General features: G+C 42.1%; 1 protein-coding gene across 1 annotated transcript; it reads left to right on the forward strand.

Annotated features, from left to right (window-relative positions):
* The first annotated feature begins 109 nt into the window (after window positions 1-109).
* On the forward strand, window positions 110-24689 carry NDP (Norrie disease (pseudoglioma)). Its single transcript, XM_012642801.1, has 3 exons — window positions 110-488; window positions 14972-15352; window positions 23466-24689. The coding sequence occupies exons 2-3, from the start codon at window positions 15179-15181 to the stop codon at window positions 23691-23693; spliced, it is 402 nt and encodes a 133-aa protein (XP_012498255.1). The 5' UTR covers window positions 110-488; window positions 14972-15178; the 3' UTR covers window positions 23694-24689.
* The last annotated feature ends 2615 nt before the right edge of the window (window positions 24690-27304 follow it).

Here is a 27304-nt window from a genome sequence, read left to right on the forward strand (position 1 = left end):
AGAATATTCATTTGGCCTCTTATTATTTCCATAATACCAGAGAGAGAGAGAGAGAGAGAGAGAGAGAGAAAGAAACTTCCTCGCCCTCGTTCTACGCTGTTCCCATCACAAGATGCTCGGTGGAAGGGAGCCGAGCGGTGGGCAGCGGCTGAGTCCCTGATAACGAGCGCCTCACATTTCCGTGGCATTCCCATTTGCTAGTGCGCTGCTGCGGCCGCACGCCTGATTGATATATGACTGCAATGGCACTTTTCCATTTGACATTCTCTCTCTCTCTCCGTCTCTCTCTCTCTCTCTCTCCCTCTCTCTCTCCCCCTCTCTCTCTCCCTGTGTCGCTTAAACAACAGTCCTAACTTTTGTGTGTTGCAAATATAAAAGGCAAGCCATGTGACAGAGGGACAGAAGAACAAAAGCATTTGGAAGTAACAGGACCTCTTTCTAGCTCTCAGAAAAGTCTGAGAAGAAAGGAGCCCTGCGTTTCCCCCAAGGTAAGCAGGAAAACAAGCGCTGCCGGCTTGCCTAGGAAATCGCTTCTTTCCAAACCGAGCATTTCATCCTCCTCTCAGACAAAGAGACAACCTTTAAATACCACTGAAATTTGCATTACTTTAATTTGCATTAATCTGTAGCATGCTAGCATTGTGTTTTTTAAATGAACGGGTCTTTGAAGTCTGTGACAGAGCAGGGAGCCTCTCAGAGAAGCTCGAAAATATCTTTTGGTTTGACTTAAAGAGATTTTCTTTTCAAACTCTCTGCGTAGTTAGATGTAACTTTGTGATGGTTCTTATAGTTGACCCTGTGAAAGGGGGCTGAGAAGAAGCTACTCGCCAACATGGATTCGTGGAGCCCAGTATCTTCCCCACCGCCCTCATCCCACTCACAATGGGGGTACTATTAACACAGGCTAGCCTGAGAGTTTGAAAACGCACTGTTTACTTTATTACTACTTATGTATGCTGCTGATCTCCTGCCAGGACTCTGCCGGAGTGTTCAGAATGACTTCAAACAATAGGCAACATTTATTTCTAGCTTTCTGTGTCACGCTTTGCAGGAATCCAGCTCCTTTGCACTCTTCTCCCAACGCGCAGGACTTCGCTTCCATAGATGCCTGCGGGAGCACTGGGGAGAGCTGAGGATGGGCTTACTGTATGATTTTGATTGGGCGAAAAGTCCGAGGAAATGCGTGCCGTTTGCCTTGGACTTATTGCAGGGGGTTATTTTTAGTCGTCAGCTCGTCCCTGCAGCACGATGTCCAAGGAGTGACCGGGAAAGGATGCTCCCACCAGCACAGGGACCAGGACCTGTAGGAATGGCTCCTACAGATACCTGAGGAATATTCAGAAGGTTCTTTCAAACTCCTGAATACAAGTTCAGTCTTTAAATGAACAATTGAGCTGTAGGAGGCCTGGGCATAACTCTTTCTTGGGGGACGGGAAGTTTGATTGTGTACAGAATGTTAATGACTCAGAACGCCCAGTAACTGAGGCTCATTGTAATGGACGAGGCTAGATAAGCCTCCATGAAAGACGCAGACGCCCATCTCTACTGAGATTCAGGTACGGGAAAGGAAGCTATTTAGCAAGATAGGAGTCCCATGCGCAGTTCTTTGTAATTGTCATTAATAACAGATATGGCTGCTGCAAAACATGCCTCTTTTCTTTTCTAATATTAATGTATTTTAATTACAAGGAGCTGGCATCTGCAAATTGCTTTAACACATAACATTAAATACCAGGTGCATTTGAAAGCATAGAGATGCCTAAAATGCGGTGTCGGCTGTGGGTGTCAACGAAATACAGCCAGGACTGCAGAATGCTTCTCAGCTGAGCATTTAGACCATGCAAATATCTACTCATTTTCTTCTTGCCAGTCTTGTTTCTGCAAGTAAACTTTAGGGTCCTATTGACCAGTTTTCATTGCAGAGCAGGACATAGTTTATGGGGAACTTTTCTGATTCTCACTAACAACTAGCCTAACAAGCATTGTTAAATGAAAATCTGACTTTTGAATGAGTTAATTTACAACTTTGGAATATTCACTATTCAAGAAATCCTGTATGGATTCTATCGCTATAAAATTTTACTGTGATTTTTTTTTAAACTGCTGTTAGCAAAGCATTTAGCTGAATCAAAACAATTTTCTTAAACTATTATTCAGATCATTACATGAGAGTATTTGAACACAAAATGCAATGTTTTGCATCATTTATTTTAAAATACATTTGGTTCAGGTAACGGGAGAACTGGCTGAGGCCTTCTTACGACTGTGTACCAAGCAGCTGACACCCACAGATGGAAACGTGCCTGTGGAGTTTTCAATCTTAATTCGAGTTCCAATGACACTGTCAAGGGAAAAATAAATCATTTTTCAATACATTTAACAATTTCCAACTCATTTATTTTCTTGGGCCCTTGAAAAATGTGGTGAGTTTCTTGGAATTATAGCCACCAATGGTGGCTGGCAATTTGTACTCTATTTTAAGAACTCGCAGTTCAAGTACTATTATTCTTACTGGTTAATTATTCGTTTCGTTGCTATTTTTAATAAATATTTATTAAGCATTTTCTATGTGCACAGCGCTATGCTACTCCTGATGGATGCAAAGATAAATGAGACATTGTCCCCCCACTCTAATTCTCAGTCCATATTCTGTCTCCAGGACTGAAATGGACTTTGCCGTTGGGTAAATTGGACAATAACTTTCTTGCTATAAAGAACCATTTAAAATAGCTGCTGGTTTCCAGATTTACTTGAAATGATTGTCCCTCATCAATAGGTTTTCTTTCCATTTATGATTAAGGGGTTCCCCTGAGGCCTTTTTCACCAGATCCTGGGCTCACGTCACTTGCACAGCTAACACAGCCTGGATCTTTCCAACCTGGGTAGAAGATGCCTGGAAAAAGAGCAGTTGATCCTTTCTCTGCTCTCTGGAGCACCCTTTGAAAAGGACCACGTGCTGCCTCTATCGGGGCTGGGTGTGAGTCACCTACTCAGCAGCTGATATCAGGGCTACTTGATGAATCATTGAATTAGAAATACGCACAGAGGAAGATGCAGTCATTATCTCCCACCACTTACTTGTTCCACCCCCAGGATCAAAACCAATGACCTCTGGGCCTGGCCTATATTCAAGAGGCCCCTGGGAAGAAGCTGCTGGAAGCTGTTCCCCAAACCCAAGTCTCGGTCAGAGCCACACACAGTGTTGCTTTCAAATAATTCAGTATCGTGTTTTATCACGCGGTTAGGGTACTGGGAAAAAACCCTGAAGACAGCATCACCAGGGTCCTTGACTTAGTCCTTATCAGTAGATAATCCCACATGGTGGGATTAAAATGCCTCTGACTCCCTGGGGTGCCTGACTCACCCTAGCCAGCCCTCAGCTTCTTGGCCAGTGGCCCTGGAGCCCACCCTCACCTCTTCCCATGACAGTTGGTCAATGCTACTTTGTCCAGGCCCTCTTGGCTAGGCCAGCAGCCAGCGGGTGCGGAGGGGATGGGGAGGCAGGTGGAAGGACTGAGAAGTGCTAACACAGAGGGGGTAGCAGAGCCATGGGTGGGTGGGTGAGCTCCAGGGCTGGGACTGCTGTGGCCTGCCCTGGCTGTGATCAGCTGTCATTTCCTCTTCGTGTATGACACTGTGGAACATATTAAAATTTCTCTGGGATGGTATGTTTGGAATTCCTCTGATGCCCCACCTCACCAACTTACCCGGACAATAAAAGCAAGGTTGTAAGCCTTTGAACAGCTGGCCGGCTATATATTTCCCCCTCTTTCGCATAATCTAATTCAGAAAAGAATCCAGCTAGACTGGCAGTGCCATGTCTGGGTACTTGCTTCCTGCAAGTACTTCCTCCACCACCTCCTCCCTCCCGCCTTGGAATCTTCCTGGGTGGCATGTGGCTTTTCTTTTCTTTTGCTCGCCACTGCTCCCAGCCTGCCCCCTTTTCCCTTCGCCTGAGCTCCTTCCATTGTGAGCTGGCTCTTGGCTCTGCCTGTTTTCTAGACAGCCTGGGTCCTGTTCCATCCAGAGAGAACAGCCCATGAGGTCTCCCCATCTTCATAGTATTCCCAGGATGTCATTCTTGGCACCAGCTCTGCCGGGGCTGGGCTGGTAGGACTGGGGGGCTTTTTGTAGCCCCGAGCCTGAACCCACTAGCAGAGAGGAATAGCCACATGGCTCGGCTGCCCTTTAGGCTGCCAAGAGCAGGGCTGGAGTGACCGGGTTGGAAGGGACAAGCATACCATCACAGTGACCCGAACATCCCCGGCAAAGGCCTGGGGACAAGGGCAAAGGCCTGGGGGCAGGAGCTATGGGGATGGTTGGATGCACTTCGGCCTAAATTAAGAGAAATGTGGTTATTCTCTGTTTGGGGGAGGGAGTGGAGAAGACAAGTGACTTGAAACAAAGCTCCCTGGATCCTTGGGTCCTGCCCTACCCTCTTTCCTCCTCTGTCCTTCCCACATCCCTCCCTGCCCCCCAAAAAAGAAGGAGAGACAGGACTTTCAATTTGGCTAGCACAGGCCTGAATGTCTTCATGAAACCCGCTTGGTGAAAAGGAGAGGGGAGAAGTAGATCGTGGGTTGAGCTGAACTAAAAATGCATGAGACTTTAGAAATGGGGAGGGATTGTTTTCTTTCTTTCATTCTTTCTCTTAACAGCAGAACAACAGTTTGGTTGGTGAGTTGCAAATGGAAGGAAGTGGACCTCTCAATTAGAGATTCCCATTTAAGAGCCTCCTATAAACCTCCCTGTGCAGCATCCTTAAAAGATGCTGCTAATGTCCTTGGGACCAAAAGGTATTAAAGAGCAAGCCATGAGGAGGCTTCCTATTCCTTTTCTTTTCCTGAGGGCTTGGGTTGTCTTTTCCGAATTAGCCAAAGTTCATTAAAAGACCCAAAAGGAAAAATTTAACACAGCTGAATTAAAATGAGCCTTTCCCTGTTAGCTTGACAAGAAGAAAAAAAGAAAGGAAGAGAACAAAGAAATGAAAGAGAAGAAAGAAACAACTCCCCTCTGCTGCTACTTCTTGGGTTTTAATATGAATTATTCCATACAAGTCCCTAGGCTAGAGGATCTATTTAAAGAAGCCTGGCAGCATGAAGAGAGAGGGTAAAAATACAACCACTCTTTTGTCCATCAAAGGTTTTCTTTGGGAGGACATTAAGAGCATTCCTGTTTCCTTGTCTGCCCCTGCCAGTGGCAACATTCCAGCTGGTAGTACCCACTCCTCGCCCATCAGGTCAGCAACCATGAACTTCTGTGTTTGATTTCAGGAGAAAACATAGGGTGGGGAATCCTTCCAAAACCCTCATGTGTGCAGCGGGGAAGGGGAGGCTGGTACTGAAATGAGTGCTCGTTTGACTGTGCAGGTTGTATGCTGCAAATTCACACACCCACACGGTTGAGTTTTTGAGGAAGATTGTGCTGATGGCATTATTTCTGATGCCAGCTTCCCCCACATCTGCAAAGCTTTTTTCCCCGTATCTCTGGCAGTCATTTGCTTGGCACTATTTATGCTTACTGTCCCCTTCCTCAGTGGTTCTCAGAGCCTGATGGTTGAGCATATATCCCCTAAGAATCACACCCCCAGACCCATTTTCAATAGTCAGAATGCAACACCCTGGATGGGGTTCACAGTCTGGAACAACTACTTTCTTGTTAGAAAGAGTGCTGACTCAGAAGATTCAAAGAATGGGTAACTTCAGTTGGTGACATATCCCCCAGTGCTCATAATCAGGAATTCATCCAGTTGGGGTCCATTTCACCCTCATGGCAAAATCTGGACATGAACATTTGACTAGCAGCTTTATAACGGGTATGAGATTTGCAATAGATATATTTTTCTCTTTTCTCCTTTTTTTTTCCACAAAAGCTAAGAATTTTTCAGACAATTTGCTCTCTTCCAAGACCTGGCTCAATCCCAACTTCCTCTTTTAAGCCATGATCCAACCAATTGCAGTATCTTTGAAAAATGAAAAGGCTACAGGTTAAGACATTTACGAAAGTTGGTGAGCTGTCAGAAAATGCTCAGGGGTGGCCTTTCTACGGTGCCACGAACCAACAACAGCCCTAAACGTGGAGTCTTCTTCCATCTTTCATCAATAGGGAATTAAAAATAGGAAGAGAGCAGGTCATGGGAGAAATAACAAAGGAGAAGGAGGAAGGATTATTTTATTTTTGATGTTCAAAATCTGCCACTGCCCTTTCAATTTTTTCAAATAGCACAATTTCAGAAAGGGAAGGATCCCTTCATTTCACCCACTCTCTCCCAGGAAGGGGTTTGAAGTTGCCTTCTTTACCTGAAAAGCAGGTCAATTCCTCAAGTGAAAAAACATCCCCCACCCTCAACTCTAAGTACAATATAGGTACACACATTGCTAACATCGATATGAAAAGAAAAGAAATCCAATCCTTAATCAAAGTCCAATTTTTCTTTAAAATCCAAGGGGATATTTTAGGTCTCAATACATTCCTATGATTCCCCCCAATTATGAAAAATTATCCCTTTTCAGAATTTAAATTTTTCTTTTGAGGTTTGGAATCCAAAGGTAGCACAGTAGGATCGCTACAGGAGAGCTGACAAGGAAAAGATGTAGTATGCAAGGTTTAAGCAAAGTAAAATACAGAGAACCACCAGCCCAACAAGTTTGGGATTATTAGCAATATAACGAAATATGTTTTTGTGTGATTTTTAAATTAACCTTGCTCCTTTGACATAGGTCTGTGTCCAGGAGTATCCCAGATTACAACAGGATCGAATTCAGTATTCAAATCCCACCATTGTGCAGAAAAGGCAAATTGAATAGGGAATGGAAAGACTAAGTCTCTCCTATTGTTTATACCCCTTTCTTAATGAAGGGCTCTACAGCTGTTAGGTTAGATCACTGCCCACCATTCCAAAACGTTGCGGGTGAGGAGATTCAAATGCAGCTTTGGAAACACTTTGCTGGACACTTTGAAAAAAAAGCCAACATACTCATTCTGCTCTAGGGTAAAAGGGAGACTGTACCCTGAGCTGACATTGGTCACTTCTCTTCTCCTGAGGCCATATCACGGCCAGCAGTCCAATGGCAGAGCAAGTGTTGACTTATTTCAGCGTAAGGGTCCCCAGAATACCTGGCCACCTTTTCTTTCCCGCAGGGAGAGTGTACCTTTATGTGTTTTGGCAGGACTGAGTCCTCTGGGTTGAGTATCTCAGAATGCTCCTGCTTTCTTTCCAAAGGGTCTTATGCAAGGTGGGCAGTAGAGTGTGTCTCATTCCTCATGCAAAACCTCCCTTCCTGGGACGGAGTGGGTGAAATGAAGGGATCCTTCTCTTTCTGAAATTGTGCTATTTGAAAAAATTGAAAGGGCAATGGCAGATTTTGAACATTAAAAATAATATTTCCTTCTTTTCTTTTTATACTTCTTCTGTGGCTTCTTCTCTGCCTACTTTTATTCCCTATTGATGAAAGGATGGAAGGAGACTCTGTGCTTAGGGCTACCATTGATTTGTGGCACCCTAGACAGGCCACCCGTAAGTATTTCCTGACAGCTCATCACCATATCAGTCATAGCTTTTAGTCAGGTGGCTAGATTTACAGAAATGACCCAAACCCCTGGAGGAAAAAAACTTCAACAGAAAAGTGCTTCCTGACACTCTAGTAATCAGACTTGGTCATTTCCAATGTATGCAAGGTTTGTATTCTAAAGTCAATTAGTTATGTCAACTGTCAAGAACTTGGAATGAGTCTTTCCACAGAAACTATAGAAGCCCACAGATGCCCAGCACAGGATCTAAGAACCATAACCAATGGTCAACTCTTTTAGAGCCAAGTCCCAGCTCAGGGCTTCAGGAATGTACCTCTCCTAGCACAGAGGTTCTATGGATACTTTACCAAGCAGAGTGCCTTGCTCTTGACCGCTAGGACATTATTAATTCTACATCTTCAGAGAAGACAACTCTTCTAACCAATCATCCTCTCCTGTCCTGAACTAGAGCATCACAGATGACTCCTCTAGGGCATGAGGATCTGTAGCTTAAGCTTAGTTTAAGAATAAGAGCCATTCATGAGAAAGGTGAAGGAGGGTTGAATTCAGCCTAGGTTGTCATCATTAAATAAAAGAAGTCTAATTCTAGCATTGACTACTATTAATTAACCTTTCTACTCTCCCCATTTATGCTTTGGTAGAGACTGGACAGAAACACCATAAATTTTAAGACAGAAACAGGAACTGGTTAAATATTCTTGCTAACCACTTCCTATTATTAACAGGACATTATAAATTTATAAACTACATTTAGTACATTGCAAGCACCAAATCAATGTGTTATTAAGGGCTATTTTTATTCCAGGCCACCAATATGGCCTCATCAAGGGGCAAGCTCTTATAGTTTGACCTTTAATGTTAGCTCAGGCACCGCATTAGACCTTGTTTGGACTCTTCTGCAAGCATTAAGTCCTTGAGTAAGGAAGGAACTCTTTTTGTAGTATTGCTTTTGGGTTCTACATAGCCCCAAAGCAGGTGCTGTACTCTGAAAAGCTTGGATAGAGTTAGAGACTGTTAAAAATGGATAGAGTCATAGAAACATCTACACCAATCTATTCATTTTGTAGATGAGGAAACTGAGTCCCAGAGAAGGCAAGTGGCTTGCTCAAGATCGCACAGCCAATGATTGGCGGGTAGGACAAATGGATTGAAGATTGTTAAGAGCAGCCTGCCTTCCATCAGATCAGGCAACAGTAGAATGCTCTTTAGTTTTCAGAATGCAGAGAAATTGTTATCCAATATTTCTGACAAATCAGTGCAAAATACCTGGACACAGGACACTAATAACGTAGGCTCGCAATGGGTCTGGGAAAGAAAAGATGAAAGCTGTAGGTAACTGGGAGCTTGGATAACAATGAGAGGTTTTTCTGGATTTCCTGATAATGTGTCAAAATCAAGATTTTTAAGTTCCAGTCAGGCTCAAGGCTGAGTCCTCCCACTCCAGTCCTTCCCTAGACAGTAAAACTATTCAAGCCAAGGACACAGGCACAGGCGGGGCTGCTTGACAGTTGGCTCATCCCCCCAAACCATTTCTATTCCTAATCATTCATTTTAGCACTTCTGTTTACCCCAGAATTGTGATTTATTGCCTCTTTCCCCAGCGATACTCCTTCTTTCCTTTTGCTTCTCCCATCTCTTTTCTTCCTCCATCATCCCCACTGCTGAGTTTGGCCACACTTGGCTAGTAGTACAGGTTGGGAGAACACAGAGTCTTATCAGAGACTGGAGGACTGTTGTTTAACCCCAAGGATGTTGTCTTCTCTCTCCTGAAGTAGGACTATGGGGGCAGTCATTCCCTCCCACACGCTCTCACCCCCCACCACCCCCACACTGTAGAAAGACACATGAAATGTGTCTATCTCTGAGATGAAAAGGGCAGGAGCTGCTCCCTCCCCACTGACCTTGTGGCTGCCCATCCTTGGAGATTCCAGGGGTTGGCAGGCTGGAGGCCTGGCAGTGTTTGTGGTCAGTACTGCTGCCTCTGGGTCAGCCCAGGCCTGACTTCTTGGCTACTACTGATGTGCTTCCAGATAGGAATAACATGAAAAACCATTCATTGAGCGCATGGGATGCTTTATAAAATCCAACATGCTGTTTACAGTTTATAAATTAAGTGCCTTGGGAAGAGGCATCGACTTACTCTCCAAGGCTTCCAGTTGACTAGACTCAATTGGAATTCTTTTGAGTTCTTGGGGAGGGGCTACTTAGCACTTCACACTCTCAGAATTAGACCTAGAGTTTCTTGTTTTTCCAATCCTAGTGCTGCATGAAGTGTTATCTAGCAAGCTTTCTTCCACAATTATAAATCTTTAATTTTATTTCTGTTTTTGGTAATTCCTTTGAGAGAGGCTATATGTTCTGTCATCTTTACCTTGTTCATGCCTCATATCGTAATTTTTAAAAATTACAATAAATAACAAATAATTCTGGCTGATACACTCACTCAATTCCAAAGTCATTATATTAAGCAGATGACTGCTTAACTTGATCTTCTCAGAAATGATGTAGTGCACGTTGGGTACAAATTATATGTTAAGGAAATGTATCAATGTGTCCAAAAAATTACCCAGGAAAACAACGGGCCAAGACTCTGCAGTGAGCTGAGCTAGAAGAGAGATCTAGGATAGAACCTATTTTTTTCTCTGATCCTTATCTCTTATCTGTTAGAGCAAAAGGAGACACAGAGTGGGTGCTCAATGAATGTGTGTTAAAAAGTACTTGTTGAAAGAATCCACAGGAGGGAATACCTGCATATATTAATATTAAAAACAGCCAAGGTGGAGGTGGGGAGAATATGGATACCAAAGCACTGCTCTCCTGTGCCTGGCAAGCTGGGCAAGAATAAGGCCATTCTTGGCACATGCCACTTGTCTTAGCCTGTTGCTGGAATAACTTGCATGAAACCAGTACTTTACCCTCTGCCAGGCAGAAGGTCAGCCCAAGAGTGAGCTGATCTGTGGCCACAACACCATCTCTCACCCAGGAGGCTGGGCCCGCTGTAAGCTCTGCTATATTATTTCGCTGAGGATGACAGGTGGGGAAATCTGGGCACCAGTTGTTCTTTTCCACTGGTATCGTTTGGAGGGTAGCTCCAAAGTTGGGCATGCCAGCCTACGTGCCTCTCCTGCCGGCAGAGGCTCTGCATTGAAGCTATTAGAATGTGGGCCCTGTACATCGGCCAAGTCCATGTTTCAGAGACTATACCGGGAGCAGAGAGTGGCCACAGGGCTAGTAAGTTCAGTAAAAGAGTCATTCTCTCATTCGATTCATTATTGCCTGGGCTAAGGCTCTAAGTCTTGATCGGCAGCATTTGATTTTATGACACACAGCTTGAAAAAATTAAGCCAAACTGGAATTAATTTACTTTTGAGAAAATGACAAAGACTCCTACAAGGCAGAGATGCCCCTAGGCTGCCAGAAAGTGGGGATGTTGGTGGTGTAAATTTACTTAATTTCTGATTTTCCTCTTTGTGAGGTCTCACCCCTGCTCTACAACCACACTCTGCACATTTTCAGCTATGTACACTCTGACCAGCACAGTGTTAAGACAGCTCAACATAACATCGCTTTTTTCTTGAGCTTTGTTTTGATTTCTTCTTTAATACAACAGTGCTGGTTCATTCGACGTGAACACTTAAGGCAAAAAACTCCTGGCATTATGTTACAAGAATGTTACCTTTTGGTTTTGAGGGTTCTGTGAGTTCTGTGGCCTATTTACATTGTTATTTGCATTATTATTTCAGAGTTTAAGATAAAAGCTGGACAAAAAGTATCATGCTTTGTGAGTGCGTTAAAATGAGAAGTCTGTTTCTTAGTGGTGAAGCAACATTTTCTCTTACTCTTTTATTCTTTATTACTACTTCTAGGTTCAGCTTATTATCTCTAAAGAGAAAAAATATATGATAAAGTTACATTGTATCTGACATTAACTATCTCTTTATCTGTGTAAACTTCACAATAATTGCTTGCAAAGTGTTTTATTCACTTTTCAGGAAAACAAAATTTAACTGTGCTTGCAATTCAGGATGTTACTACTAGGTGGCAGTAGTGTACAAGAATGAAATGATCCACCTGAAAGAATATTTGACTAAAGAAAGATTAGCATTTCTTCCCATATTCATAAGAAATAAAACTATAATATCATTAAAATACACAAAATGGCATAAACATTAAACATCCATTAACTTAGCTACCAGTATTTTTTTTTTTTTTGAATTGAGAGAGGGACTGGGAGATCAGATCACATAGGGCCTTGTGGACCATTATAAGGACGATTTTTTTTTTTTTTTTTTTAGAAACAAGATCTCACTCTGTTGCCCAGGCTGGAGTGCAGTGGTACAATCATAGCGCACTGCAGCCTCGAACTCCTGGGCTCAAGTAATCCTCCTGAGTAGCTGGGACTACATGTGTGTGCTACCATGCCCAGCTAGTTTTTTTTTTTTTCAGAGATGGGGTCTCGCTGTATTGCCCAGGCTGGTCTCGAACTCCTGGTCTCAAGTAAGCTTCCTGCCTCAGCTCCAAGTCCTTTGGATTATAGGCATGAGCCACCATGCCCAGCAAGTTACCAGTTTTAAGCTGAGCTTTTAAAAGAGAAAGCATTATTTTTTAAATTAAATTTCAATTAGGTAATATACTCACAAGTTCAAAAATCTAAAACTATGAAAAGGTATACAGTAAAAAGTCTTTCTCCCATGCCTCTCCCCCAACTCCCACAGGTAACTAATTTTATTAGTTTCTTGGATATCCTTCCATGGCTTCTCTATGCAAATACAAATATATATTCTTATCTCTCCCCATTTTAAGACAAATCAGTACACAGAGTTTCTGCATCCTTCTTTATATAGTTGCCCAGTATTTCATTGTATGAATGTTGTATAATATGATTAATCAGTCCCCATTGATGGATATTTTGTGCTGTTTCCAATTTTATGCTATTGTAACCATGTGCTCATGTGATTTTACATGTAGAATAATTCACAGAAGTGAAATTACTGGGTCTAAATTATATACATTTTCATTTTTAAAAGATATTGCCAAATTGGCCTCTACAGAGTTTGGACCAATTTATACTGAACTGTCTCCAAAATGGGCCTGTTTTCCCACAGCCTTGCCAATAGGATGCATGATCAGACTTTGGAATCTTCATAAATCTGATTGGTTGAGCAAAGTATCTCAATGTACTTTAATTTTTATTTCCCTTAAATGAGTGAGTGTGCCTATCTTCCATGTTTAAGGGGTCTTTATATTTCCTTCTCTGTGGAGAAAGTGGAAATGCCAACAAATGCAACCATACATACATATATGTAGGATTTTGTTATTGGTGTTGTGGCTTGTTTTTACCATCATGCTATACGTGTTTTTTTTTTTTTAATTTGCTTTGCTCATTTAACCATACCTCCTGTCCATGGCTTTGAAGAGAAGTTGCTAGCAGTGGAGAAGGAAGGCCAGGACTGGAATGTCTGCTTTTCCCTTCATCCCTTTGCCATTAATTCCTGAGGAAAATATCTGTAGACTGGAGCAATGAAAGGCGATATCTAATCAATTCTCTTTCTGAGGCTAATTAAGGCTTCAAAGAGACAGATAACCACTTGGGATAATTTAATCACATTAAAACTCAGGAAAAGGTCAGTAATATTGCATCCTCTGAACATAGACCCTAAGAAATTTCTGGCTCTTTGAGCTAAAGTCTTAGTGAGTTTCAGGGTAATGTGTATAAGGAAAACCTAGAATATGCAGCTGAAAAGAAAGCAAAACATGCTCTTCTCCATCCTTTGCTGATTTGGAACTTTGGACGCAGGTTTGATCCATTTTAACAAGATATTGGCATTAGCATGCACATAAAGGAAAGTGGTACAAAGTTGGTGGAAATATGGTCTCCTCAACTTTAGGATTATCTTCTGCATCTGGAGATGGTGGTAGCTGAATCCATTGCTATCACATGGTGACATTTTAGAACAAAAAGAGACAACAGATGCTGTCTCTGCCAACTCCTCTACTCTATAGATGAGGAAACTGGGGCTGAAAGAGTTTAAATGACCTGCATATGGTCCCCCAGCTAATAAATGGCAGGACTCAAGTCCAGGTGGGTCCCCTTGTTACTGGTCCCTGCCCTTCCTGAAATTTCTAGGACTTTCCTGAAACACATGCGGTGAGGCTTTGCTGTTGCCAAGGACGCCCTGCTTTGAAACAGCCATACTTCATATACCCCTTTCTGCTTAGGATACCCTGCCCGACACTTGCAAAACAGTTGACTGAGGCTAAGTGGGTCTGAGGCTATTCTATTGGGGCAAAACAAATTGGCTTATACCCACTTGAATTTCTAATCTTGATTTTATCAACACTTTGCCTTGTTTATTCAGACTGTTCATGAATAGGAAGTTAAAAAAAATGTTGTCCTGTGAATAAAATGATCAAACTTTTATCTGAAATACCTTTGAAAGTTTTTCTGAAGCTTGAATTATCATGTTCCTTTTGTTTTGGATGTAATGTCAGCTCCCCCCAACTTTCCTAAATGTTTGAAAATATTTTGGATACTCACTATTTTCTGCTATAATAAAAAGCATTGGAGTTGGCCATGCCTGGGGTGTTAGTGAGCTGATTGGGGAAGATCTCTGGACTCCAGTCCCTTGTTCAAGAGATATGGTTAAAAGAACAAAGCAAATTTCAGTAAAACCTATATAATGTGATCCCATTTTAATGGTAAGGCTGTGCTCCAACGACTGCTTTCTTTTTCAGATTACACCATGTGCCCAGGCTACAAAGGCTCTGCAGAGATGTGTGACTCTGTTGGCAAATACACATGTGCTGCCTTAACCATGCTGGAGGGTAGTTAGCATAATGTGTATTTCAGATGCAGCTTGTCATTGATGCTAGGTGGCACAGGGCTTAAAACAAAAACAGGATAAAGTCAGAGCACAGAAGTGGAAAACTAGGTGGGTGGTTGGGTATGGACTTGGAAATGGAAAATGTGCTTCCCCGTGGGACATGGCCCGTGTTCATTATCACTAACCTGCCTGCTCTCTAGCCCTGTAAGCTGACATTGACACCAAAGCTTACTGAGAAACTGAATAGACCCTTCTGCCCCCACCCACCAAGGATAAAGATGAGACCACCCAATTCAGTTATGCTGTCGCCAGAACCACATGTTTAATCTTTACTATGGGTTCAAACTATTCTTGCCCCTAGGAACATGGACTCCAGCAATTAAAGTCAACATGTGCTTCCATTAAACCATTGTTTCCCTTTCCAAATGGTTCTAAATATGTAGCATAAGCTAAGCGGGGGGTGGGGGAGATGGATGACAGCTTATGCTAATGACACTCTAGAAACCAATATTCTCCACTCAAAATGACATGGAAAAATTCTACTCAATACCTCCTGGGTTCTCTTAGTGGTTCTGGGTAAATATTTCTGGGGAAAATAATTTCTGTTTTCATTCCAGCTGTGCTGCAGATACTGTGATGATGGATTGCAAGTGCAAAGAGTAAGACAAAACTCAGGCATACAAAGGACAATGACAACCAGAAAGCTTCAGCCAGATCCTGCCCTTTCCTTGAAAGGGACTGGATCCTAGGAGGTGAAGGCATTTCCAAAGTTTTGTCCTCTGCCTCCCTCTGCTGTTCTTCTGGAGAAGTTTTTCCTTACAACAATGAGAAATCATGTACTAGCTGCATCCTTTTCTATGCTCTCCCTGCTGGTGATAATGGGAGATACAGACAGCAAAAGGGACAGCTCATTCATGATGGACTCGGACCCTCGACGCTGCATGAGGCACCACTATGTGGATTCTATCAGTCACCCATTGTACAAGTGTAGCTCAAAGGTAAGAGCAAGGTCTCTGTAGGGGAACATCTCCTCCCTCCTCAAAACAGGACAGAAATCATATTTCTTTGTCAGGGGTTGGAGAACTATGATCATAGCCCAAACTTGAGCTATGTGGCTGGCTCCCAGGGCTTGTGAGAGAATCACGCCTTTAGGGGTTTCCCACCATACTTTGCATTTTTGTCAGTAAAACTGCCTAATCGACTATGCACCCACTCATCCAATGAGAGGGGTGTCTTTTGTTCCTGGCTGTGAAATTTATGAGTGGTAGCGTCCTTTTTCAAGAAAGAAAAATGTTATCTTAATCCCTTCTACCTCCACCAGCAAAAAAGAGGAAAGAAATGCAAAAAAATATGATGGAGCACTGGAACATACTTCTTGGAGGGCTTTTCAAAGAGTTTTCTAATGAAATAGCTGGTAACTGGCTTTGTAGTCTGAGCCTTTCTCCGTGTGCTATGTTTATGTTAAAATGATCTCAAAAGATAAGATAGACATTTGATCATTTATCATTTTTACATTGGTTATCCAAATTATTCTTAGAATAGGTTGTATGTTTCTTGCAGAGGCAACCCATGCCCCAGTGGTGTGCAAAGGAATATCATGCTTAAAAGGCCACCAAGAGTGGCCAGCCGCATGGACCACCCAGAAGGGAGGCATATTGTAGGGAGGAACATATTCTGAATGAATTCTCATGACTGCCACTGACCCCAAACAGGCACATGAATGAAATTTGTCCACACTTGGTAAATAAGAATTTTTTTAGCCCAACCTCAGAGATTTTTCTGAGACTAAAACCATTTAAACATTCTCATATGACAAGTATTTTTTAAATTACCAGTATAATTAAGACTTTTTTGTAATAGCAACCACTAGAATTAAGACCATATAAGTCAATCTCTCCACTCTCCATTTAAAAACGTTATGACTTCTGTCTGCCTTTAAAATTTCCATTAACTTCTCTCATTATAGCTCAATGATGATGAGTTGTTTTGGTTTGGGGGGATCAGAATTTGGGTTAAATCACTTTAACCATTATATTAACAAGACCTATGACTGTGGGAAAAAATAGAGATTTTCCACTTAAGAAAAACTTTCTGTCTCTTATTTGAACTTGTAGAACCAAAAAAAAAAAAAAAAAGGAGTAAATAGACGAACGTAAATTTTTTCAGGCCTACAATCCCTTCTTAGGAAAAGAAAACTAAAACAAATTGAGAAAAAAAATGAGAAGTGTTTTTACAACCGTGATTGCTCAGAAACTGTAGGCCCAAGTAAGGCAGACTACAGCGATTACTAGTTTCTCCTTCCCTCCCTCTGCAGAAACAGATGGCATTAATATTTAGTGTTTCTTATTTCGTGGATAATTTCTCCCTTTGTTGGATTGTCCTCCATAATCAAGATTCTTTTAAAAAAAGGAATTAAAATTATTTCAAAGAAAGTGCTGGTCACTGTGATAATAGAAAGGAACAAAGAAATAGTAGCGTCTATAAAAACTAGAGAACGATCTGGAAAGATTGGATGAAATGATGGAGGAATTCCTTAGCGACTATCACATTAACCTAGGGAGGATCAAAGAAGAGACGTCGTTTTCCGAAATCCAACAAACTCACGGTGCTTGGGCATGAATCTTAGAAACAGACTTCAGTCTACTATCGTTCACCTTTGTTTCTTCCAGAAAGCCATGGTAAATAATAGCACAAGATTGTGATAGTAGGAGAAATGTTTGTAATTTCATGGGAACAATCTGTTTTCAAACCTCCCAAATGATCCCAAATATAGCAATAGTTTTATGTAAATGGTGCTTGTAATTGTAAACCTTTCTTCCTTGGCCATAAAATATGCCTGGCAAAATCTCAACTACCCAGACCTTTTCTGGATTCGATTTTCTCTATGTATCCAGGAACAAAACTGTTTTTCATTTGGAAATATTCTATAATTCTTAACTCTCACAGACTCAGGCTGACCTTCTCTCCAATGGGTCTTATTTAATGAAATTGTTTGCCCTTAGAAACTTGGGATAGAACATTTAGCCAATAACAATCTACCTTTATCTCTTTTACAAAGAAGACACTTATGGTAGATTTTTCCTCTCCACATAAATATTCCCTCAATATCATGTTCAAGGGCCATTATTTACTAGACACGTGCCTACTCTTTGCCTGTCATTTGTTAGTGCTTCCTAATTTACATTTATTCAGTGTCTGTCCTTGTGAAGACAGATGAAGGGGAGCATATGACCCAAGCTCAGGGAAGGGAGGGCACCTGCTTGAACATCTAACATGTGTCAGGCACCTCACACTATATGCTCGAATCATTGCTAACAAACCTATGATGGCAGGTGTTATCATGCCCATTCTACCAGTAAGGAAAACTGAAACCTGAAAGAAGTTGGTTGCTCGATGTCATTTAATATAACCAGGGAGTGGCAATGTCTGCCTCAGAGCATTCATCTTTCTACTACTGGGAGGAACACAAGTAGAAAGTAGGAGCCATTATTTGGAAGTCCAGGCTCAACTTCTAATCTGCCAGCAATAATGATTTATACTCAGCAATTTTTTTTCTAGAAAAAAGAAATAGTAGTGAAAGCTTTTCTGGGAGCCTTCAATGAGACTGCCTGTTCATCCTAGCCCTGAACTTGCAGCTGGACAGTTCCAGGGTCCTGTTGCCCATCTCCTAGCAATTCAGGAAAGGACTGAGAAGTCAGGAGGAAAAGACTAGCCACAGTGACGCATCAAGGAGGACAGTGTGGCCACAGATTAGGATGTACCTGGTGGTTTTAGGTGGTGGTACCTCCTGGGTGCGAAGGATCCTGGGAATGGCAGGTTCATTTATAATCTTGATAGGAGACCATGTTTCTCTGAAATTCTGAGTAAGTAAAAGCTACATAGCAAACAGGCAAAAGGTTAGTGGTTAGTGGGAGCAGGCTGACTGGGGAATCTTTAAGGGAACTGAGACAACCCAGGCTTTGAAGTGAGAGAGACTTGGTTTTTAGTTCCAACTCCACATTTGGTGCCTTAATTTCTTCCCATGTAAAATGGAGTTGTCCACCTGAGGGAGTGGGTATGGGTGTTGGTGATAATATTTGTGAAGCAACCACCACAGCATCCAGCATATAATAAGACATTTAATAAATGATATTATGATCTTGATGATGAAGTTATAAACTGGACAGGTGTTTAGACTCATTTTTCTATTTCAGTCACTACTGAGACCTCAATAACTGTTGGGATCTCCTATAGTCTTAAAGGATTAGGAAAATGAATCGCATTGTGGTTCTTGTTAAACCACAGGGTGGGGCAGAAGAGCAAAGTAAATGTAAGCCACTGTGCTGGGTGCTAAGGGAGAGGATAAAAGCAAAAGAGAAACAGCCCTCACTGTCTGGGCTGACCTCCCTTCCCAGGTGACTGGAGGAAGGAGGGGCTGGAGAGGCGTGAGTTCTGGACTCCAGGCCAGGGAAGGGTCTTCAGGAATGGGGCTGACAAGGCAGGCCTGTGAAGCCTGAGTTGGATGAGGAGTGTGAGATGGTGGCCCCAGGCCAAGGCATGGAACCAGGGCACCACTGTCTGAACTCTCAAGGGCCACAGGAGCAGATGGGGAGCCCAAGGGGCAGCAACAAAAGAGAAGGAGGAGGGTTCAGGGGAAAAGCCTGGGGAAATTCCTAGAGCAAAAGGGACCTGGCACACTAAGGGCTGACTCTTAGTGTTGGGAGGGAGCTGTCAGGATCCCCAGGCCATCTCCTACAGCTGTTCACCAAGCTCATAGTGTGGTAGGAGAAGTGACAGGAGTCAGAAATGTCACGTTTATAACACAATTGACTACTTAGACATATAACTTGATTTTTATAAAGCAGCACACTTATACTGAATTCCTACTATGTGCAGGTGCTGTGGAAGGCTCTGGAGACACTAAAACAGAAAGAAAGAAAAAAGAGACAAAGTTTTTTCCCTCATAATGCTTACATGTAAATAAGGGAGAGAGGGAAGGGAGGTGTTCAGTGTGCAAAGGCCACTTTGTGTTACTTTGATTTGTGACCTGAGTGATGGGACCAGATTCTAGTTGGAGTGAGTTGAGTTCCCACCCACCTCTTCAAAGCCCCAACTACCCCCATGCTGCTCTGTTCCCCTAATTGCAATTTTGTTGGTGCCCTCTGCCTGGCACAGACCCTTTGGAGGTTGACCTGGGTCCCTGGAGATGAGATGAGCAGTTGTTTATTGAGGTTGCTGGTGGGGAAAGAAATGGGAGAAGCAGCATGGGTGAGTCTTGCTCCTGAGGAGAAAAGGGGTGCACAGAAATAGGGCCACAGAAATAGAGTCGCACAGTGTTCAGTGCTGTGAAAAAGGTAAAATATGTTTCCCACTTGGTTGGGGTAAAATAGCCAAAACACTGTTCTAGGATGGGACAGATGGGTCTCTATTCTGATGCTAATGGAGACACCTGGTCAGTCAGGCTCTTGGAAGACTAAGTTCTGAATGAGCTTGGGGGTGGTGAAGCTATGTCCCAAGAAACCCATAAGACAAGGGTTAGACTTGCATGTCTATGGAAATGACATGGTCAGGGATCCCAGAGGTGGGTCAATATAGATCAGAGAAAGGTGTGAATTGACTAATGCCTCATGAAAACATCTTAGTATTAGGAGGCAGTTATGGTGGTTTGGGTCAGGGGTTTGGTTTCAGACAGACCTGGGTTTGATTCCAGCTCTGCCTTTTACCAGAAATGTGAAAATTTGGACAAATTACTGAAACTGTCTACAGCCTGAGTTTCTTCATATGTTGTAATAGTATAGATCATAATAATACCTTTCTTGTAGTGTTGTTGAGGATTAAATGAGATAACTCACAAGCACTCAATAAATGTTCTTGTTGGCGAAATGATTGCTATCTAGCGATCCTCTAATTTTAGCAGAGCCCTCAAACTTTAATGGATCACAGCCTTGCTACTCAAAGTGTGGCTACCCAGCAGTACCAATATCAACTACTAATAGAATCTTATAAGAAATGCAGAATCTCGGGCCCTACCCTAGAACTACTCAGAACCTGCCTTTTAACAACATCCCAGCTGATTCAATTGCACATTCCTGTTTGAGAAACTCTGGTCTGGAAGAGGTCAGGAAATGTTCATTAAGTGCGAAAATACAGGTGAGGCGTGACAGAGACTAAAATGTGGACTATTGAGAGTAAATCTGGAAAGCAAATGGTTATCCCTTCATTTCTTAAAGACACCCATTTATGGATCTTATTTTCCAAACTTCTGCTTCACCCCTCCAACACACATACAGAAAACAGAGGTAGATTTCCATATAGTTTCCAGCTTTGAGCTAGGAACTATATATTTAGATCTCCCAGAGAGGGGATTTGTATGTGTGTGTGTGTGTTGAGAACATCAAGAGTCCAATAATTGTTTCATGGTCTCTTCTTCAAGAGGGGGAAATTGGATTTGGCCACAGAGTAGATAGGTGGGATTTCATTAGGAAGAGCCAGGTGGAAAGGACATTCCTGGGCAAGGAAAGACATAGCAAAGGCAAGAGGCAGGGGAATTTGGGGAAGTTCCATGGACTCTTAAGTAGTTAAGCTTGATCGGAGCAGGAAGTGGGTGATGAGAACAGTTACAAATAAGACTGGAAAGATATGTGAAACCCGGGTCATCGAGGGCCTTGACATGTGTTAAAAATGACAGATTTTATTCTGATGACCAGGAGCAGCCACTGAAGGTGCTCATTGTACATGTCTGTGCATTCTCTTTGTGCAGAAAGTCCAGCTCTTGAGGAAGAGGAGCCTGGTCCTCTTCCATTGGAGGTGGCCCCAGGTCCTTCGGTGCCTAGATTTCTTGTCCTTTAGAATGGGCTGGGGTGGAGCTTGACATCCTGAAAACTTCTGGTGAAATCACAATCAGGTTAACTCATCTACAAATGGCCCTACACTGATGACTTGGTCATTTTATGGCCAGTGCTAATGGCCTGGTCAGTTAGGTCTATGTTTGGTTCACCTGCATGTGTTATCATTTGGATTTGATGCCCCATATTGTCTTCAGCCCTTCTGAATTAAATCTGTTGGCGCAGGTTTGCTGTAGCCACCCAGACCAAAACTGGACCTCTAAAGACTCCATTTTGGAAGGTGACTCTTTGAATAACTGCTTAATCAATCTAATAGATGATTTAAATTAGAGATCAACAAATTTAACACTACTCCAAGGTAAGGTGTCAAGCAGCTCTTCCCATGTACTGGCAGGTGTGGGGAGAAAGAACTAAGGAAGATCTTGGACTCTCTCGCTCTCATTAGAGAGATGGGGTTGGGCACCAGAGACCTATGATATAATCTCTCAAAAATTGCTCTAGAGCTGGCTGCAGTGCACATGCCTGTAGTCCCAGCTACTCGGGAGGCTGAAGTAGGAGGATTCCTTGAGCCTGGGAGTTCGAGGCTACAGAGAGCTGTGATCACTCTTGTGAATAGCCACTGCACTCCAGCCTGGGCAACATAGCAAGATACCCTCTTTAAAAACAAAACAAACAAACAAAAGACCTGTTTTAGATCATGTTTAATTTTGCCTGTCAATGTGAAGAGCAGGCAGGATAGAATCAAAAGCTTTAATAAAATCAAAACAGCTTACAGCTGCCATTTGCTCTTTGCCTCTGTGATCTTTCAGAGAAAATTAATCAGTTGGTCTAGTCCAACTTATTCTTCCCCAAGCCCTGCTGTTTTTATTCTAGTATCTCATATTGCCTTGGTGATTGCTAAGTGATTGTTGGATTTACCCCCAGGATCTTCTAAGATAATGATGTTAATGATCTATAATTACCAGAAGTCATCTTTTCCCCCTTTTGGAAAGATGGACTGGCTATTTCCTTCTTTTAATCCTTGGGTGTTTAATTCTGCCCTATAGGGTGATGTCAGAGATAATAGCTGATGGGTTTTTAATAATAACTGCTAATTCCCAAAATATCATAAGGCAAATGTCAAAAAGTTTCATGCATATATATGTATCTTTTAATCTTTCATTTGAACAGTTCCACTTTGTATGATCTTGTTGACTCTGGAATTATAGGGCAAATTTTTCTCCATCATTTAACATTAAATTCACCAAGCAGGACCCTCCCACATAAACATGGACCAATAATCTCAGGTTCTCTACCCACCTCTCCACCCCAGTATATAGGGTTATGTAGCTTAATGAATCAAGCTGCTTCACCCTACCCCACCCATGACTTCCACTCCCAGGGTACTAGGATTTCTGTATGGGATACATAAATAAGCCTTTTGTCCATTCCCTCAATCCGTATGCAAAATATTGAATGTGTGCTTATGTACATTTTTCTGAGGATAACTTTGATAGTATTCATCAGATTCTTATAGGTATCTGTTTACTAACGCCAGATTAAGAGCCACTATAAAGAGCACACAACCTCTGTTACCCCGGCCCAAACCTTTGGAAATGGAAAATGATCAGAATGAGTGCATCCTAATATTTGCTGTAAATGACTCTGAAGACACAGATATGATCGCACAAATCTCAGGCTCCTTCAATGTATACACCAAGAAATGTGATTCTCTTGTCCCAAGTTGCAGCATCCAGTACATTTCACTGAGGTTATCCCTTCTTCTTCTTCAGAAACTGTATGCCTTTTCTTTACCTATTCCCTGCACAAGCCAATTCCTTTTTTCTGTAGTCATTCTTTATTTACTCTTTGATTTCAATTTGAAATGACTTTCTGCATTTTGCTACTGGTAGAATTGCAATACATTGGACCCATGGTAGACCAACACCTATCAGGAGAAATTTTTTTTGTTGTTCTTTGATTTTTACCTGCACAGAATGGTGATGGGCCTCATCCAGTAGTTCTAAACCCTCAGTACACTTTGAAATCACCTAAGAAGCTTTGAAAACCACAAAAGCCTGGCCCTACCCTCAAGGATTTTAATTCAATTGGCCTGAAATGGGGCCTCGGTGTTGACATTTTTTTAAAAAGTTTACCAGGTGATTCCAATATGCAACCAGGGCTGGGAGCCATTGGTCTAATCCAGCAGGAACTGGCAAGGAGTGTTAGGGCCTTTCAAAGGATGCTGTGGTACCTGGCTGAGGTTTTGGCATCCCTGCAGGGTAACTACCTCCTCTTCTCTCCCCAGATGGTGCTCCTGGCCAGGTGCGAGGGGCACTGCAGCCAGGCGTCACGCTCCGAGCCCTTGGTGTCCTTCAGCACTGTCCTCAAGCAACCCTTCCGTTCCTCCTGTCACTGCTGCCGGCCCCAGACCTCCAAGCTCAAGGCGTTGCGGCTGCGATGCTCAGGAGGCATGCGACTCACTGCCACCTACCGGTACATCCTCTCCTGTCACTGCGAGGAATGCAGCTCCTGAGGCCTGCTGCTGAGCGTGGCTTCAGGATGGGACAACCACAGGGGCAGTTCAACCAACCAGGGAAGGACTGGCAAGAAAAGAGTTAAGGCAAAAAAAGATGCAGCAATTCCCGTGGGGCTCTGAATATTCTAGTAATAAAGACTCTACATGCTTGTTGACAGAGACACTCTGGGAACTTGTTTTCAGTTCCCATCTCCTTTCCCTGGTACAATTTCTTTTGATTCCTTTTCAGATTCAGGCATTTCCCTCCTTGGCTCTGAACGCTGTCTGGGTTTCCAACAATTCAGCATTAGTGGGAAAAAGTGGGCCCCCGTGCAAGAGTGTGTCAGGCTGTCACTGTTAAGAATTTGCTTTAGAAAGCAGGAAAGCCCCACTCTTTCCGGGACATCTTCTGTTGTTGGTTTTTTTTCTCATGTCATTTTGGTCTAAGGTTGCCATCGCTGCTAAAGGTTACCAATTTCAAATTCCAGACACCAAGCATGTGGATATGTTTAGCCAGGTTTACTCTCAGCCAGCTAACTGACATTAAAATAACTAACAAACGGATTCTCTTAAGTGATGCTGGAACTCTTGACAGCCATAATTATTATTCAGAAATGACTTTTGGGAAGTAAAGGCGGCAGAAAGAATTTGTCACCGGAAGACTGTCTCAGTTAAATTATGGTAAAATTTTGTAAGGGAGACTTTTAAAGACTTGCACAAATATGGATCCTGCACTGACTTTGGGAAAGGCATATATGTACTAGTGGCATGGAGAATGCAACATACTCATGCATGCAAATTAGACAAGCAAGTATCAATCTATCTGTGAGTGTGCTATAGCTTTAGCCGTGTCGCGGGCATCATTCTCTAATATCCACGTGTCCATGTGAAGCTTGTTGCCAAAATGATGGCCTGGCTCATCTTCTGAACATTTGGTTCAAATATGTTTCGGTCCTTGAGGCTCAAATTTTGAGTTGTTCCCATGTTTTGAAATAAAAAGAGAGGATATTCAAACTTTTGACTGTGCAAGTATTGTTTTTTTTCCCGTTCAATATCCTGCTATGATGTGAACTATAAGATACATGTAGCTAGTGTTTGACCATCTCCTATGATGTAAGGGAAGTGTCCAAGAAAAAGAGGGAGATAAGGTTCCAGAATGCACAATGGGGGTATTTTTTGAAATCAATGTACCAAAGTGGTGGGGGCTTATGAAATTTGGCTGTTAGTCTCAGGATTTAGCCTACTGAAGTGACACAAAATCTAATACCTTCTGGCTTCCTGAGATGCTATGGAATGAAATACAGAAATCATCTCCTTTTTAATCTCTTCACTTTTCTCAGAAGAAAACAGATATTCATAAACGAAGTCTGAAGAACCAGCAGGAGGACAAATAATTCACAAACAATGGTGTCCGTGCCATTGACTGTCTAGTGCTCCAGATCCAATGATACTACTGAGCATTATGAGAACACTCATGACGTTAGCATAGTGCTGTGTCCACTTTAGGCATCTAAATATTAACTCAGACTTGGCAACTGAGTTTCCAGGGCAACCTTGACGCCACACTGTCCTGGTTAACCAGAGTTGACGGTACCTCCCACTGTTAGTACAGCCAACCTGTGAATTACTTTTACTGTAGAGAGGATGATTTTGTACACTCTTTCTCACAGCTTTCACACATTTTTTAGAAAGCCAGCAGGGTTAAATTTGTATCCATGGCTTTGAAACAGAGTGAAACTAATACTATTAAATCTCGACCTTGATCTTAACCTTCATGGTGACAGAGCCAACCAGTCCACTAAACTGAAGGTTTTTTCCATTCTGAAGGCAAATGTGAAATGGTAATTTGAACCCTTATACAAAGAGAAATTTTGTCATAAAAAGAATTAAATTTAATACTGAAAGTTAAATGGTTATAATTCTTAACTGATAACCAAAATATTAACTGCTGGTCACATTTATGGCTATTCTTTCATGTTGCTAATCAAAAAGTGAAAATAATACTTCTACCCTTAAAATATCTTTCCTTGGCTTTGAAAACTCAATTTGCTTTGAAAATCTAGAATATATGCCCCAAACTCCAGTCTTTATTTCCTTCCTACCAATTTGGGACTGGAGAGGGGAGTTCTATGACTCATATTTTCCAAATTCTCTGGAAACCATAGAAAATAGTGCCTTCAAATCCTATTACTTGGTCTATTGTCAAAGCTTCCCCCATAAAAATGAGCATGATATGCTTGGAGCATTAGAGAATCACAGGACAGTGGCATTGGGAGAACAATTAGAAAGCATTCCTTTCCGGATCTTGGATGTTAAATACAGTGAATGGACTGGAAAAGAGTGTGTGAGACAGGGAAAAGTTTAATGGTGGCATACCAAGGCTGAGAAAGGAGAAAAAGACTAATATTTTCCCTAAAGACCTAAAAATAGCCCTGGGAACTGAAAGAATTCAGACATCGTTGGATATTAAGTTACTATGGAATTTGTATTATAGCTTCTAAAAACGTAAACATATTTAGCCTTATTTTGGTGCCTACCCCTAAGGATTGAGAGAGAACTAAATGAAAACATTGATCAGTTTAAAACACTACTCCTGGAATGCCTAAGGAATGTTCCCTTGCCTTCCCCATTTACTGTGCACGAAAAAAAAGAAAAATTAAAATATTATGATCTTAGTAGTTTTCATCTTAGAAATCTATATGATAAACCAGAATGGTCAAGGCAAGCCTCTTGTAAACTGATCTTACCCTCATCATTTATAAGCATTTAATAATAATGAGTTAATAGTGCACTGGAAGATAGAGGGGTTTATCAACTTAATTGATTTTCTTAAGATCCCAGCTTTCCAGACCAATCCCTTAAGTTTTCTACACATAAGCCCCTGAACTTTCTCCAGAAGCTTAAAATGAAGGAAAAATCAATCCTTCTTGGTTCTGAGGAAATAGTGGTTGATTTTTTTCTAAACTCAGGTGTTTGCTAATCTGCCCAACACATAATTTTGTACTAGGTAGAGCAGGCTGCATGCACATTATGACTGGGGAACTGTTTGAGTGCATTGATTTCTTCATAGTGACCTTGAAAAAGTGACAGGTTTGCTTTCGATCACTTCTTTGGGCACCGTTGAAACATACACAGTTGAGCAAGAAAGCTGCCCCAAATCAAACATGAAATGTGTTGGGCCCATGAGGTGGGGGTAGGAAGGCTTAGAACAGAAAGGGAAGCCAGATTCTGCTGCTGGTGCCCTCTTCAAGACTCTAGGGTACAGACACATCCTGGTGGACAAACGTGCATGTTCCTTTCAGGAGTTAGAACAGTGGAGAGGCTTGGATCTGGGAAAAGTTCTTCCTGTAGCTGTATCACTACATCCCAGGAGGAGCTCTTTACTTAGTAATGCCTATTTTAATGCGCAAACAGGTACCCAGAAACACTTGTCGAATGATCGCATTTCATGAGAAATTGACATCATGTGCCAACAAATCAATGTTAGAACCCTTGATTTTCCTGTAAGTCTTCACTATACTAATTATAATACATGTTTTGGTATATTCTACCATAAATCTATGAGCACATAGGCCTTTTCTTTTACTCGACTGTGAATGTAATTTGAAATGTCTCATTGATTAAAGTTA

This window comes from Propithecus coquereli, unplaced genomic scaffold (assembly GCF_000956105.1).
Source record: "Propithecus coquereli isolate 6110/MARCELLA unplaced genomic scaffold, Pcoq_1.0 Scaffold188, whole genome shotgun sequence".
In the NCBI taxonomy this organism is placed as follows: Eukaryota; Metazoa; Chordata; class Mammalia; order Primates; family Indriidae; genus Propithecus; species Propithecus coquereli.